General features: G+C 35.0%; 2 protein-coding genes and 1 non-coding gene across 3 annotated transcripts; 1 reads left to right on the top strand and 2 right to left on the bottom strand.

Annotated features, from left to right (window-relative positions):
• Positions 1-3621: 3621 nt before the first annotated feature.
• On the bottom strand, positions 3622-6325 carry LOC132048412 (exocyst complex component EXO70C2). Its single transcript, XM_059439316.1, has one exon. It carries the CDS (start codon positions 5957-5959, stop codon positions 3803-3805), a length of 2157 nt encoding a protein of 718 aa, XP_059295299.1. The 5' UTR covers positions 5960-6325; the 3' UTR covers positions 3622-3802.
• A 2380-nt stretch (positions 6326-8705) lies between these two features.
• On the top strand, positions 8706-13605 carry LOC132047343 (probable serine/threonine-protein kinase PBL7). The gene is made up of 5 exons (XM_059438366.1): positions 8706-9020; positions 11160-11359; positions 11478-11667; positions 12312-12703; positions 13134-13605. Exons 1-5 carry the CDS (start codon positions 8900-8902, stop codon positions 13554-13556), a joined length of 1326 nt encoding a protein of 441 aa, XP_059294349.1. The 5' UTR covers positions 8706-8899; the 3' UTR covers positions 13557-13605.
• A 1008-nt stretch (positions 13606-14613) lies between these two features.
• Positions 14614-14685, bottom strand: TRNAQ-UUG (transfer RNA glutamine (anticodon UUG)). The gene has a single exon. It is a non-coding gene; the product is annotated as a tRNA-Gln (tRNA).
• Positions 14686-14886: the final 201 nt, after the last annotated feature.

Below are 14886 nucleotides of genomic sequence, written 5' to 3' on the forward strand. Positions count from 1 at the left end.
ATCTTTGACTAAATAATTATACATGAATTTTTTTTTATTAGATTGTTGAGAAATATATGAACGAAGAAGAAAACATATATTTTGAGGCTTGTAACATGTACAAAATGTTTTAAATCTTTATACTAAAAAAAAATAAAGGCCTTTATATCATACCTCAAAATAATAAAAATTTCAAATATAGATATACTTCCTAATAAAGGCCTTTATATCATACCTCAACTTAAAAGTAATTTTTCACATTATTTCTTGCATGTATCTACAATATTTATATTAGTTAATAGATTTCAATTTAGCAATGGAACAACAAAGTTAATTATAACATTAATTAATTTATTCCTAAACACAACAACCATGCATTTGAAAATTATCACAAGGTAGGTCATTTATCCTAAAGCTTATGAGATCAGGATTCATAAAAAGAAATATACAGATTATAAATAAGTGAAGGTAAGAAAGTAAAATAATCGATTTTATTATCACTTTCTCCTTTATACAACACTTAAACTTTGATGTCATCTCTTTGCCTGCGCGAGATTCATACGTTGATGTCAAATGCTCTATCCAAGTCAATTCTTGCACTTTTGAATCCGAATTTGTTACTTACTCAATTCTAAGGAGATGCACTCTCTATAAAGAAAATAATGTAGTAATAAGCGCTCTTAACTACATGCTCCTTTTAGAGAAATATGATACGCTTCTTTTATTGAAAAAAATAACGAAGAACAACATATCACACTTGTCTCCGGCTCTGCAAAGAATTTGTAATATCAATAATAAAAATTGTAACACTTTGAAGAGAAGTATATTTTTCAAACTTCAAACAACACTTGACTTCACTTTGTATGGGTTAATGGGTTTTTTCCAAATTAAATAAGGTATTTAGGTTATAAGGAGGATATTTAGGTAATTCAATTTTTCAATTTTGGGATTAACATTTTAGTATAAAATATAGATATATACAGAAACTTGTAATGGTGAATCAAAAAATGATTTTTAAGCAAGTGAAAGGTGATACAAACTCGATTAATTGTACATCATTAGAAATTAAACAATGCCCAAAGTAGAAAAAAACACTACTACAAATACTACTACTAAAGAGATGTCTTTTTTTTTCTTTTTGGTTTAAATTTTGATTGTCTCTCTCCGTAAGTTCAGACGATATCTAATCACTTGTACCTCAACAATATTCAAATCACTATATAGATGACGATTCACATTGATTATTCACATAAACTTGCATTTTATTCTTTTAAGTATAATTATTTACTCAAAATTTTATTTTGATGACAATGATATACTATTAGTTTGCAATATTGTGTGTTACAAGACTCGAGGAGGGAGCATGAAAGAGATAACTTCTCTACAAGACGCATAATTTTGAAATCAAAACCACCTACCTTAATAAAGTTGCAGTACATGAAGAGCAAATTATCTCATCTGATATTACAATCACAAGCGACACATGTTTTAAAATAGCAACAAGTAACATAATCAGAGACAAAGACAGAATAAAGCAACTCTTTATGTAGAGCAGGTTTGGAGAAGGCGTCTAACATCAACAATTCGTGACAAACACGATAAGCAAAGGCATGAAAACCTATCAAGTCACTAAAATGAGGCTACACAATCTATTAACTGTAAATGGTAAAGATGCAAAATCTATGAATTGTTAAAGATATGAAGGTTAGAACATAAATAAAAGATCTGTTAAGCTATTAAAAACAAACAATTGTGAAGTCAAGTTACCTACAAAAACCTTTTCTTAAAAAGATATGAATTTTCAAAGGTTCATGCCAAAAATAAACAAAATTATGCGAACAAATAAAAGCATCGAAAAAGATTTACTACAAAATCAAAAGAACTAAACAAAGATACCGAAAAGATATTAGATCATCAAAGAAAATTATGATATTTTTAAATGTATCACAATAAGTAATACATTGGTACTAAAAATATATGCCAAATTAAATAGGCAGGTGGGAATTTAAGTCATGGAAAGAAAATTTACAAGTATTATGCAACATTTTCTTTTTCAATATTTTTGTAAGTTTGCCATAAATGTTTGTTAGAGAAGATGGTTTACAGCCAGACAGCTTTTGGATAATAGGATTAATGGTTTGATCTCCAAGCGGCAGTAATTGGCAATTAAAGGAACTCAAAAAGAAGTTAGGAGTCTTTCCCGAAGGATCACATCCGTTGGTTTGGAGTTGTTTCTGGCGCATCATTTTTTCCCCAATAGTTAATTTATTAAGAAGGGTATTTACATAATTTAACTTTTAAGTTTTTGAGTTCATGCTTTTAATATAATATAGATATAGATTATTATGGATCAAAACGGAGAAAATGAAACAAACAGAGACAGAGATAAACAGAGTTCTGGCTGTAGCAATTGATGTGGAAGCTGAAGAATACAGTACGTGGTACGTTTTCCACGTTCAATGATTCAGTAATTTCTTGGAAATTTGTATGAATTTAATGTTGATTATCACATCACCAACCATAACAGAGCACAACTAGAACAAAATTCAGACAGAATATAAGGAATTGGGGAAAAGGGGTGTACTAACTTGATATAGTTCTTAAAATTTTGCCTAGCAAAATTTAATGAAAAAATTACTTAAATAGGTTGGGTGATTTTTTAAGTGAAATGCTAATAATTGAGTGACTTCTGAGTTAGAAAACAATATTGAATGGCTTTCTGAGTGGACTATCCTTAGTTGAGTGACTTTTGGGTTACAAAACAAAGTTGACTTGCTGAGTGAACTACCATTAGTTGAGTGACTATCTAAGATATTATGGCCTCATCACTTAGTATTAGCAATTGTTTATCTAAGATTAATAGAGGACTTTTTTCACCTTGATAGATATTTTTGTATTCCGATCCTTTGGAGTAGTATTTGTCTTTCTACTTTTTTTTCCCTTTTTCCTCTTTACTTTCAACAAAAAAGAATGTTTCCTCAATTAGTACTATTCAATGAAATAAAACTGGCCTTTTTTGCTAAGTCAACGAACTATATATATATAAAAAGGGCAGCTCGGCGCAAGTGAACGAACTATATATATATGCGGTATATATTAGTATGTCATCTAATTACTGTTTTGACAGTTCAAAAAGGACACGTTGAGTAATGGTTCAGCATGTAATTGCAGAATATTTCCCTTTGAAGCATTTTTTTTAATTTCATATAATGGGTTCTAGTGAATTGTTGAAACAAATGCGATTCAGATACATAAACATATTATGTACAAAAATATACTGCATGTCACATGTGTGGGTGCTAGAATGTGTGTGCGTGTAATTCAGGTTTTTTTTTATTCTTCTATACAAAGACAAAATCAAATTTATTTTGGTATAGATAAAATGAACCCTTCACTTTTTGAAATTAAAGGTCACTGGCATTAATTTTTTGTCATAAAATCTTGAATATCTTATCTGGTGCAGTAAATTAGTACGGAGTAATTCCTTTTCCTTTGCTATGCTTATGTGAGAAGGTGGTGAACTTGGGAACTTTTGCAAGTACTGTATATTGGATTGCCTCATCATTCTAACATATAGCAGTGGTCCCTGTAAAGTCTGGCAATATATAAAACTTAAAAGTACTAAAGGCAAGTAAATTCGGTACATGACAGACATGAATCAAAGAATTGAAGTCTAAAAAGTTAATTAATTGATCGTGAAAAGTACTGTATACCACTACAAACATGAACAATAACAAAATAGAAAAAAGTTACACCACAAAACGGACAAAAAGAACGTTATTGATCATCAACTGATCTGTCTCTCTGATTATTAAGATTAAGATTACAATTTCTTCCTCCCCCATGGCGTGGCATTTCCATCGAATAGCTCATCAATGTGTGTTTCAATATCTTCAGGTTGGAACTTCACATACTTCTCTGTCTGCCTTCCTGGAGTAAATGTTTGACTAAACCTTCCCAAGAATGACCTGTACGCTGGTATCACCATGTTCGATATCGAAACTCTCAGCTCCGACTGCAGTTGCTCGTCGCTAATCACCCAACTGCTCTGCGTCTTGTGTATCTCGTCAAACAATGCATTGAAACTCTTGAACCTCTCTTTCAATATTGGTTTATTCACTTTCCCATTCACATTCAATCCCTCATGGTTTAAACATTGCAACAGTTTCCCCCACGTTTCTCTTTGGTAATTCTTGTGGTACTGTCTTAGGTCTGAAGATCGCTTTCTGTACCACTGATCCCCCATCAGACTATTGATCTCCGGAGATCCCTTTATTTTTTGCAAGATGTATCGCCCATTGTTCATCATGAATATTGAGCTGAGTGAAGTGTCTTTGTAAAGCCTTGATTTTGCCTCCAGATTTGCATCCAATAGATCCATAACTTTGATCATGTGTGTCTCGAAGGGTGATAGCTTATTTGATGATGGATGATGATCATTCTGAGCAGCTTGTGGATTTTGGCAGTCGAAGTCCGATCCAGTGGTTGAATCAGCTCTCTCTATCATTTGATGTTCTCTAAAGACCTGCTCTAAGGTGTCTCGGTACTCGGCTACATATTTCAGATAATTCATGATGTAGCGAGTTAAAGGATGAACTGCACCACCTGGAACCGGGGTCTTGTTTGAGTCCGCCTGGATTGAGTTTTCAAGCTCAGAAAAGATTGAAACCATGGATTCTCCTAAACGGCTCCGAGTCAATGTAGCTTCAGCCTTGAGTTCATCAGCATAAGAAACGGGAAATATTTTATCCACCAGGGGAAGAAAATCGCGCAAAGTCTCGTATATGTCAAGAAACTTGAAGAGTTTTTCAGCAGCGCGCTTTGTCATGGAAACAGCTTCAGCGAAATTAAGGAGTTGGATCATCATACCTCGAGACAAATTGCTGAGGATGTTCTCCGCAATTGATGGTTGATCCGCAAACACGGCATCAGCGAGCTTACGTTCGCTGGAGAAGAGCACATTAGTGCAGTGCCTGAATGTTACAATCCAAGCAGTAACCTCTCTCTCCAATGAATCCCAATTCATCTTTTGCACATCATCGATGCTATATTTTTCAAAACCAAGCTTATGCAAGCTTTCCTCCAATGCTTTCCTCCGTGCTATGAAATAGACCTGACAGCACTCAGATTCATAGCCTCCTGCAATCAAGGCTTTGGAAAAATTATTCAAGGTCGTTACGATTTCTTCAGAGTAGCCTGGAAATTTATTTTCTTCAGTAGGTGCCGCCGATTCAGGAATAGAGCCTCCTTGTTCTGCATCTGCATTAGCTGCTTCTTTATTAGGCTTGGCAGAAGGAGTTTCGATATCTGCATCAGGACTAATCTTGTAATCGTAGAGGATCGACTTGAATTCCTCCTCTATGTAGGACATTGCGCGTTGAAGAACACCATCAACGCGGCTGATTGAATAAGCATATTTGTACTCTGAAGAGAATTGACAGAGATAGGTCAATAGCTTGGAGATTCGATCTACAATATCCAAGAATGATGTGGCTACCTCCTGAGGGAGCTGGCTCCATTTGATCGGTGCATCCCCACCATCATAATCATCAATCTTGGCCTCAACAAGAACAGCAAATTGTTCCACAAACACAGGAACATCAGGAGGTTTAGATTCATCATTATCCCCTTTTAAGTTTGACGAATCAGAGATAAATTGATCGATTTCTTCGGAAACCTTTTCGAGATCAGGAGGCAAAGGAGAAGAATCTTCAGCCTTGGCCTCATCTTCATCATTTTTTTCGATGTCATCTGTCTTGGCACCATCAACATCTGTTGTTTTGATGACACCAACGTCAGTTGGCAGTTCTTCAACAATCTCTGCTTCTGAAGACTTTGATGATTCATCGGCGGGAGAAGGATTAATTTCAGTTTCATCTTTCAAAGGTAACGGTTCTGGAATTTCTGGCTGTTTGTCATTGGAATTATTGTCATTGGATTTTGTTTGATCAGAAGTTTGTGTTACTTTCTCTGCATCCATGATTGTGTGTGACTAACTCAAATGTGTTTAAATTGTCTACTCAAACAAAATAGATTGGAAGAAAATCAGATCAGGAAAGGGGAGTTTTTAGGATTGTTTAATTTTGCGCAATGGTAAGAGCTGCTAAGACGAAGAAAACATGCAAAGAGAGAGCTGTCTAGGAAAATTGACCTTTCATTCTTTTCATTTTCTTGATCCGCAAAAACTGTAAACTAATTGTGAGATGCTATTAAATTTTTTGGGATATTGAAAGAAATGCTCATATTGTCTAAGTGTTGTGAGAGTTTGGATTGGAGATGCAGCGAGCAAATCGACGAGAACTATCAAGTGTGCGGTCAAAGCTGAATACAGATGGGTGAGAGAATTGAAGGCAAGATTAATTAGTAGTTAGTTACATAAAAGAGCTTTAACTTCCACTGTTCTCCACGTCTCTCTTAACTAATATTCTAATTGCCATAAACTTGCACGAATAAAGGAGGGCCTCTACTACTGACCATGTCCTTTGGATCTAGTCTTAACTTCTCCAAAATAATATTCCATATTGATCTAATTATTTATACTCTCCCCACAAAATTGATAGAGTATTACATTTTGCTAATATGATATGTTTTAGTTTCAACACTTTCGTTTTAGCAAGAATAGTTGATCCCAAGTGGCTGGGCATTAAGAGTAAATTGATTAAGTGGAAATATATAATAGTATTGCTTTTGAAATAAACAAAAAGGAGAAGTATTTGATTTTTTATGAAATAAGTAAGTAGAAGCTTAAGGAGCATTTGTTATTACATCTTTGAATTTTCTATATTGGTACAGTAACTTCCATTTTATTAAGATCAATCATTTGATAAAATTGAGGGGAAAAAATGAACGTGTGCAACTTAAATTTCTAATTTGATACACTAGAAAAGGAGGCTCGACCTACAGGGAGAGTGGTGGGCAGAGATTCTCTACAATGACACTATTATAGACCAATTGAAAAAAATGGGATCACTTCCTATGGACTTATTGAGAATGATTCTGATCTAGATCATGGCCTATTAGAAGTAGAAGGCGCTCTGGTGGGATCTTCACGGATAGAAAAAAATGGCAGTCAGTTTGATAATGATCGTGTGACAAATTTTTAATTTGATACACTATCTTAAGCATGAATCTTGTAATTCAAAGAGTTCTATGAAATGTTACGACTTCCAACTAGTAATCTATTGGCGCCTATATATACGATGAAGAAGCAAAATATTGGGAACATGATACTGGCAATTTGCAAATTCGTATAAATAAAAAAACTATACAAATAATTGGAGTTTGGAGAAATAGTAAGACCACACTGCTTTTCCTTTCGAGCCGATGGTCTATCGAAACAACCTCTCCATCCTATAAAAGTAGAGGTAAGATCTGCGTAAATCTTACCCTCTATAGACCCCACTGAATATGTTGTTTTTTGTTGTTATAGTAAGATCACATTTGTGGGATTAAGGCCAAAGTGATTCTGACTTGTTAGAGTAAACACACTTTCAAAGACATTATATTGTCACAAAATTCGAAAATCAAAATGATCTGTTATAGATACAATATCTATCCGTCTGAATCAATTAATTAAGGAACTAATTGACTTGTAACACACGCACACCACCATAAAGCAAATTGTTATATAATTCTGGTAAAGTCATACTTGATGATATATTGTAACTATCCCACATCTTGAAAGAAAAAAAAATTATGATCAATATAAAATAGGCACAAAAGAGTTTAGACCTGAGATATTGATAGTCACACATCTCAATCTCCTCCTTTTCTTTCTCCAAATAGTTTTGTTGGTTAAACTTTTTTATATGACATCTGCTTGTTCAATTTATTTTTCTAAAATAGTCTTTTCCCAAGAAGCTAAATGAAAAGTATATGGCCATTTTCATTTGGTTTAGTCGTTTTCGGAATGCTATGTCACTGTTATGAAACAAATGGTTTTGGGAACAATGTTAGATTTAGGGAAGATTTGATGTTTGAACACGATCACTCTTGAAAAAACTGGCAGAAAAAAAAAAAAAGGGATTGGGTTATAACTCCTTCAGTATTTGCTTGGATCAAGATGAGCAGGCTAATTAGAATTGGGCAATTCGCATCTTGGGGTTAGTCTTAATTTTTCGGGGAATATATTTAACATCTTAATTTTTCAAAACTACTTCCACATGAGACGTAAAAAGGGGGGAGGGGGTGAGAAATGCACAAAAAAATTTTGCAAAAACAGGATATGTTGAGGGTGGTAATCAGATTTTGTCCATAGTGTAAAAAGTTTTGCAAATATTAGACTAAGGTACATAACTTCTTTGAGGACAACAAGCTACTTAAACGATGGGAAATTATATTTAATGACCTTGAATATAAGTGGTCTTGAACTTTTGATCTCCGTTTATCCCATGGCCAAACCTTCAAGGTCAAAAGTGTTGCCAAACTTGAAGTTTTTTCCACGAAGCAAGCGGGATATATACAATTGTAAATCACTCCTTAAACGAGCACAAAGATTAGAGAGCAACAGGAAATTAATCCCTTGTCATACAAATTACGCCAAGCCCATTCTCTATGTAAGAGAACACGTGCCAGGCCCATCCCGGCCCGAGTTCTGATTTCATGTTATTCTATGATTATCAATTTTGACAAAAGTGAGTCGTCCACCTTATCCAAACTCGGGGTTAGACAAATTAAGTTGTGATTTGTTATACACAAGTAGTCATGTTAAGCCCCTACTCGTTAACTTTGAACGAGTTGGATCATTTTGTCACCCAACCCACGTATTTTCACAGTATGTACAGGTGCGTATGGTAATTGGTAAACCTAGAAAAGGAATTAAGACGCCAAATGCAACAACTTTCCCATGCAGATCGAGAACTTATTATAAAGGTGTTTGATATATAATCAGATGCTAATAGGTAGAGAAAAAGAATAAAAAATGGGGTATTGTCCATGCTTCCGTAGCAAGAAAAAGGGGATCAACTTGAAAACCAAGCTAAGCAACAATTACGTCCCTATTGAAGCCGCCCCCACTACCCCTATCAAGTCTGATCTTCCAGGTTCTATTTAATTTCTTTTAAATCTGTAATTATGTTTAATACGCTTGCTACTAAGCTCCGATTCAATCTGTTTTCGTCTTGAAATATAAAATGCTATGCTTCTACAAACTTAATGAGTTGTTCATGCAAAATAACTTTCCTTAGAATTTTAAAAGATCAAGTGAACGAAATTTGCTCAAACTCTTTCAGCCTGATGAGAGTTTACAAGTAAAATATTAGAATGTATTAATATTTGGTAGGAGATAGTCTATAATAGTTATTTCACATTTAATATGAACGTGTTTAACTGTATACAGAATGTAAAATGTTAATTTGACTTGCATGCCATTTTATTAGTGACGGTTAAAGAGAATACTGAAGTAATGATTGGGAAAAAATCTTTTAGTAAAATAATGTTAAATATTTTCTTGAGACATCTCAATTCTCAAAATGGAAAGACTATCATATAAATTTAGAGGAAGAATTGGTTTTGCTGTGTCAATGTCACAATCTCGGGTAGATAATTCAAAATTAGGGCAGGGCATAAAATACCTAAACCCGAATTACCCAATCGAATTCAAGATTTTGGTAATTTGGTATTTGGTAATTCGGTATTCGGTATTCGGTACGGTATTCAGGAGTAAAATTTCAGAATTACGGTATTCGGGTTTGGTATGAGATATTACCGAATATCGAATTATCTATTGAATAAAGGTTTATCCCTAGTTATAACCCATATATCTAATAGGACCATCAATAGTCCGCCAAAGAATCCTTTAGCCCCTATGAGCTATGATCATTGTATATGACTCTGAGTATCTGAGTGACTCAAAACAAAGTAGCAAAATAGGGGCATGTAACTAGTGCTACTGCTATCTACAGTTCTTGGATAATTCATTTAGTAGCCGCATTTGAATTATCTTCTAGCCTTTTCTAATTTAATTTCCTAGATGTCTTTTAATTGTTTCAATTTGCTTTCTTGATGTCTTCTTAGTTAATGATCTTTTATTATATCGTGCTTCCACATCGAAAACAGAATTAATTAAAGGAACCGTATTAAATTTATAATTCAGTCGATTCCAACTTCAATACGGTATTACCGAATACCATACCGAACTAAAGTTTGATTTACCGATTACCAAACCAAACTTTTTCGGTTCAGCATTTGGTATCTACTTTCAACTACCAATTACCGAAGTTTAGAAAGGCCGAACCGAATACCGAATGCCCACCCCTATGAATCAAAATGGAGCCAAAGGACGAATTGTTGATTGTGATTTCACTTCCAGTGGAATACTATGAATGTAATTAGGACTGTTAAGTGTAGACGTTAAATAGAATCACACTTTTATCTTGTCAAGCCTTTACAATACCAAGTTACATTATTTGCTTACAGATAACCCTGGGTTTGTGGATCCTTCAGCTTGTGTGTAAGGACACAGAGGCGTGTGCTCTCTGACACCCATATTTGTCCCTTTTAAAAATTGAGATTATAACAAGTTTGGATGAGTTAACCTGATCAATGCAAGATGCTCCCTGCTTCAATCCCACAGTGCATGTAGGGTTTTCCTATGTTTTTGAACAAAATGAGGCCGATATTTTAGAACTATAGTCTGACTACAGTAAGCAAAATTAGAAGCTGGCGAATGCACAAGCTCAGGATTCACATACATGTTTGCATCTGCTGGCTGACGTGACATTTTATTTACGTTGTTCTAAACTTTTAGTAAATTGATTAGCTAGAGTGATATGCTCACAAAACTTCCCATGCTTGAAATATACAAACAGTTTATTGATTAATGCCTAGGTTCTGAAGTTATCTTTTGGTTAATTTGAACATCATCTGTTGAGACTAGTAAGTTGGAAGAAAATCCCATATTATATTTAGTTAATAAGGATCTTAAGTTGTGCTTTTAGAAGCTTGAATAGTTATGAATCCCCTGGTGCAATAATTCATCTGTTCCTTCTTTGTTGTTTTCTAAACGATTACATTGTTAATGATTTTTGTTATCTGAAATTTTATCTCGTATCAGTTTTCTTTTGGACCATTCTAAAGGTTTGAAGATGTAGGATCTCTAAGCTTCGCAGGTCTTGTATTACATAACAATTTTCTTTTTTGTTCTTTTTAAAATTTGTATCTGTATTATGTTCACCTGCCAGATAATGAGGTCAAATATAGCACAGTCTTGGAACCCAAACAGCAAGTATCGATATCAAAAGACGGTTCTCCTCCGAGAAGCAACCTTCCAACTTTCTCATACCGGGATCTTGCAACTGCGACAAACAATTTCAGGCGAGAATCCATTATTGGGGAAGGTGGCTTTGGGCCAGTATTCAAAGGGCAGCTTGAGACTGGCCAGGTGATTTTCACTAAATTAAAATTATATCCAGTGTAACGCTAAAGGAAGTGCATTTTGGTCATTTCAAATATATCATACTTTATTGTCCTGGAATGATTATTTTCTGTAACCATTTCAGGTCGTGGCTGTTAAGAAGCTAAATCATTCAGGTCTTCAAGGGGATAAGGAGTTCTTTGTGGAGGTTCACATGCTTTCACTGCTGCAGCACCCTAACCTGGTTAATCTAATTGGTTACTGCATTGAAGGAGAGCAACGCCTTCTTATCTATGAATTCATGCCTCTAGGATCTCTGGAGTATCATCTCCACGGTAATGCTAACAGACAATTCCCAATTACACAGGTTATGAGATTTGGATTTGCAACAAAAGAAAAGATTAGGTTATTTTAGTAATATTATTCTTTCCTGTATTGATCTGCTTCAGAGCTGGAGATTCATTCATTATTTGTTTAAACTTTTGGATGGCCTTTGATAGTGTAACTCATTATACCTATATAAAAAAAAAAAAAAGTGTTGACTCATTTAAGTTTGAAACAAATCCATTTTGAGGATCCTTGAAGATATGAAGTTACTATTATCACACTTTAATACTCATCCACTTCTATTTTCTTTAATATCTGTTATTTACCGAGGAAGTCTTCACTGCTTTGCTCCGACGTATGCATTCCAAACTAGATCCGGCTGTTGCTTCAGCATGACACAGACTTCTGCCTTTGGCTATAGCTATAAAGCTTGTGTTATTTGGCAGATGAAAGACTGCACTGCCAAATTTGATGGATATCTTGTTTCTCACTTCACCTCTTGCCGCGAAAATGAATCAACTGCCTTCTTTGCTTGATTTGAACTTACTTTTTCTGTAGAATTTTGTTAAATTGTACATGCATAAGAGGATGCAACTCATATATGCATTTTGCCTCTAAAATATGATAAGTGATGATCTAGTATAATGTGCAGATATGACGCCTGACATGGAGCCATTGGATTGGGATACCAGGATGATAATAGCATCTGGGGCTGCCAAAGGCCTTGATTACCTTCACAACCAAGCTGATCGTCCTGTTATCTACAGGGACCTTAAGTCAGCAAACATATTATTGGGTGAGGGTTTCCATGCTAAACTTTCTGACTTCGGTCTTGCAAAGTTTGGTCCAAGTGCAGACGATACACATGTGTCAACTCGGGTTATGGGCACTCATGGATATTGCGCACCTGAGTATGCTGGAACTGGAAAACTGACTATGAAATCAGACATATATAGTTTTGGTGTGCTCTTGTTGGAGCTAATTACTGGATGTAGAGCAATGGATGACACTCGCGAACATGGAAAAGAAATGCTTGTTGACTGGGTAATCACCTCACAGTATATACTTAGCAAGCTGGAAAATAATCCAATTTTGAAATAAATGCATGTAACAAATATAAGTTTTTGTTTCACTATTTAAAAATTTATGTCTTGACTCTGCCATCTAGTACTTTAGCTTTGAATCAAAAAGTTTATCCAACATTTCAAAGGTATTTATTGAAGGTGTTCGGTCTGGGAGGAGCCCGAAGTTTCCGGAAATTGAGAATGACTGGTCAAGATTAAATACCATCTTTGCACAGTTCTCACCATTTTGTCATAAAATATATCATAAACTAAATCGTTTCATTTGTTTTTCTGAATGTTCTGAATGAGAAGTGTTGAGCTTGGTAACATTAGGCTCCTGTTATGTCATTTCTTGTTTGTGCACTTTCTTTTCTCCCTGCTAACTGTGAGGTTTCTTTGCCCCTTCGCAGGCACGTCCTATGTTGAAAGACCGCATGAACTTTGTACAATTAGCGGATCCAATGTTAAGAGGCAAGTTTCCACAATCTGTTTTCCGCAGGGTAGTAGAACTGGCGTTAATGTGTGTTCAGGATGATCCCCACGCTCGACCTCACACGAAAGACATTGTGCTTGCTTTCAGTTACTTTGCATCCCAAAAGCATGATTCACATGCTGCTCAGTCAAATCAGATTGGATCTCAAGGAGAAGAACTAACAAATGGGAGCCCTGTTGATTTTAATGGAGCTGGGATCGATGTAAAGGAAATGAGAGCTTTGAACAAGGATCAAGAGCGGGAGCGAGCTGTTGCTGAGGCCAAGAAGTGGGGCGAGACCTGGAGAGAGAAAGGGAAACAAAATGTGGAAGATGATTTTGATTATAAATCAAGGTGGTGATTGCAAGTTAGTTTCCTTGACAGAGAACTTCGAGGTTCTACGTAGATTGATATTAGGGGCTCTTTGTTAGGTGCTGTCACTCTGTCAAAATATGAAAAAGTTAACGTCAGAAAAAATCAAGGGGACTCAACGCATGATATATAAACGTAAAAAGATTTTCTTTTACCGAACGAAATTGACACCCCTTTGATACATGTGGCTCCGCTGCTGGCGAGTATGAATAACCTATACATGTGGCTCCGCTGCTGGCGAGTATGAATAACCTATACATGTGGCTCCGCCACTGGCGAGTATGCAATGGTTATTCGCATACATTGTGGTAAAAAGTTTCAACCCTGATTAATGATTTGTCAGTATTGATGTATTTGTTAGTTTTGTCATGCTTGATATAATAATTTAACGCTCAGAATAATTCAATAGAGACGGTGACACAGCGATGGATGACATTTATCATTGTTGAGACGTTGAGTAATTAGATTTTGCGTCTGGCTGTGACGTTAATCTTATTCAACTACTAACCAAATTAACAAGATGTTTGTTGGAAGATTATGCTGCATTAAAATAAAGCTGACCGCATGGATTAAGATTCAGAAGTAAACTCTTAGGGGTCGTTTTGTTTTGAGACAAGTTATGTGGAGATTAATACTGTAGGAATTGTACTGTAGAGGGTAGTAAGGTAATGTAAGTATGAATTATTCATACAGGAATTGTGATATTACACATGTATTATCTCTTGTACAATGTATAATTTAAACTGTGTGTTTGTTCACTGTTAGTTTTAAAATTTATTTAACACATGGGGAGTTATTTTGAACATTTTAATTGTTTTCATGTATTACTAATCTCTACATTTTTATTCCACTATCTACTGCTCAAACCATAATAAATAAATTCCTGCATAACTCGCACACTATTTATGCAGTAGCTTAAAGTAACCAAACACTGAGTTGCTAGATTATATGCGGATATATGAAACCAAATGACCCAAGTACCACCCACTTCTAAAATATGATCACACAAACATGGGAGAATATTAAAAAGAAAAAAGCATAATGAAAGGTCCTACCGGGAGTCGAACCCAGGTCGCTGGATTCAAAGTCCAGAGTGCTAACCACTACACCATAGAACCATTTGAGATTAAACTTCAGCTGTTTCATATTTATCCAAGGTGCAAATTTGAAATGTCATAACCATCGGCTGTCCAACGTTGATTAGCTGCACTTTCAAGGTAACAAGTTTATTCTTACATATGTAGAGTTCAAATCACTTAAAACAATGCTTTTTTCTTCGTTTGTCTTCCCTTATATTGATGAATTCCACTTAAAAGTGG

Source organism: Lycium ferocissimum, chromosome 2, assembly GCF_029784015.1.
Source record: "Lycium ferocissimum isolate CSIRO_LF1 chromosome 2, AGI_CSIRO_Lferr_CH_V1, whole genome shotgun sequence".
In the NCBI taxonomy this organism is placed as follows: Eukaryota; Viridiplantae; Streptophyta; class Magnoliopsida; order Solanales; family Solanaceae; genus Lycium; species Lycium ferocissimum.

What these genes read in the sequence shown, in the direction of transcription:
- LOC132047343 (XM_059438366.1), top strand. Translation starts at nt 8,900, where the DNA reads ATGGGGTATTGTCCATGCTTCCGTAGCAAGAAAAAGGGGATCAACTTG. An exon ending in TATCAAGTCTGATCTTCCAG is followed by an intron (nt 9,021 to 11,159) that starts GTTCTATTTAAT and finishes TTCACCTGCCAG; the next exon opens with ATAATGAGGTCAAATATAGC. An exon ending in TCTGGAGTATCATCTCCACG is followed by an intron (nt 11,668 to 12,311) that starts GTAATGCTAACA and finishes TATAATGTGCAG; the next exon opens with ATATGACGCCTGACATGGAG.
- LOC132048412 (XM_059439316.1), bottom strand. Translation starts at nt 5,959, where the DNA reads ATGGATGCAGAGAAAGTAACACAAACTTCTGATCAAACAAAATCCAAT.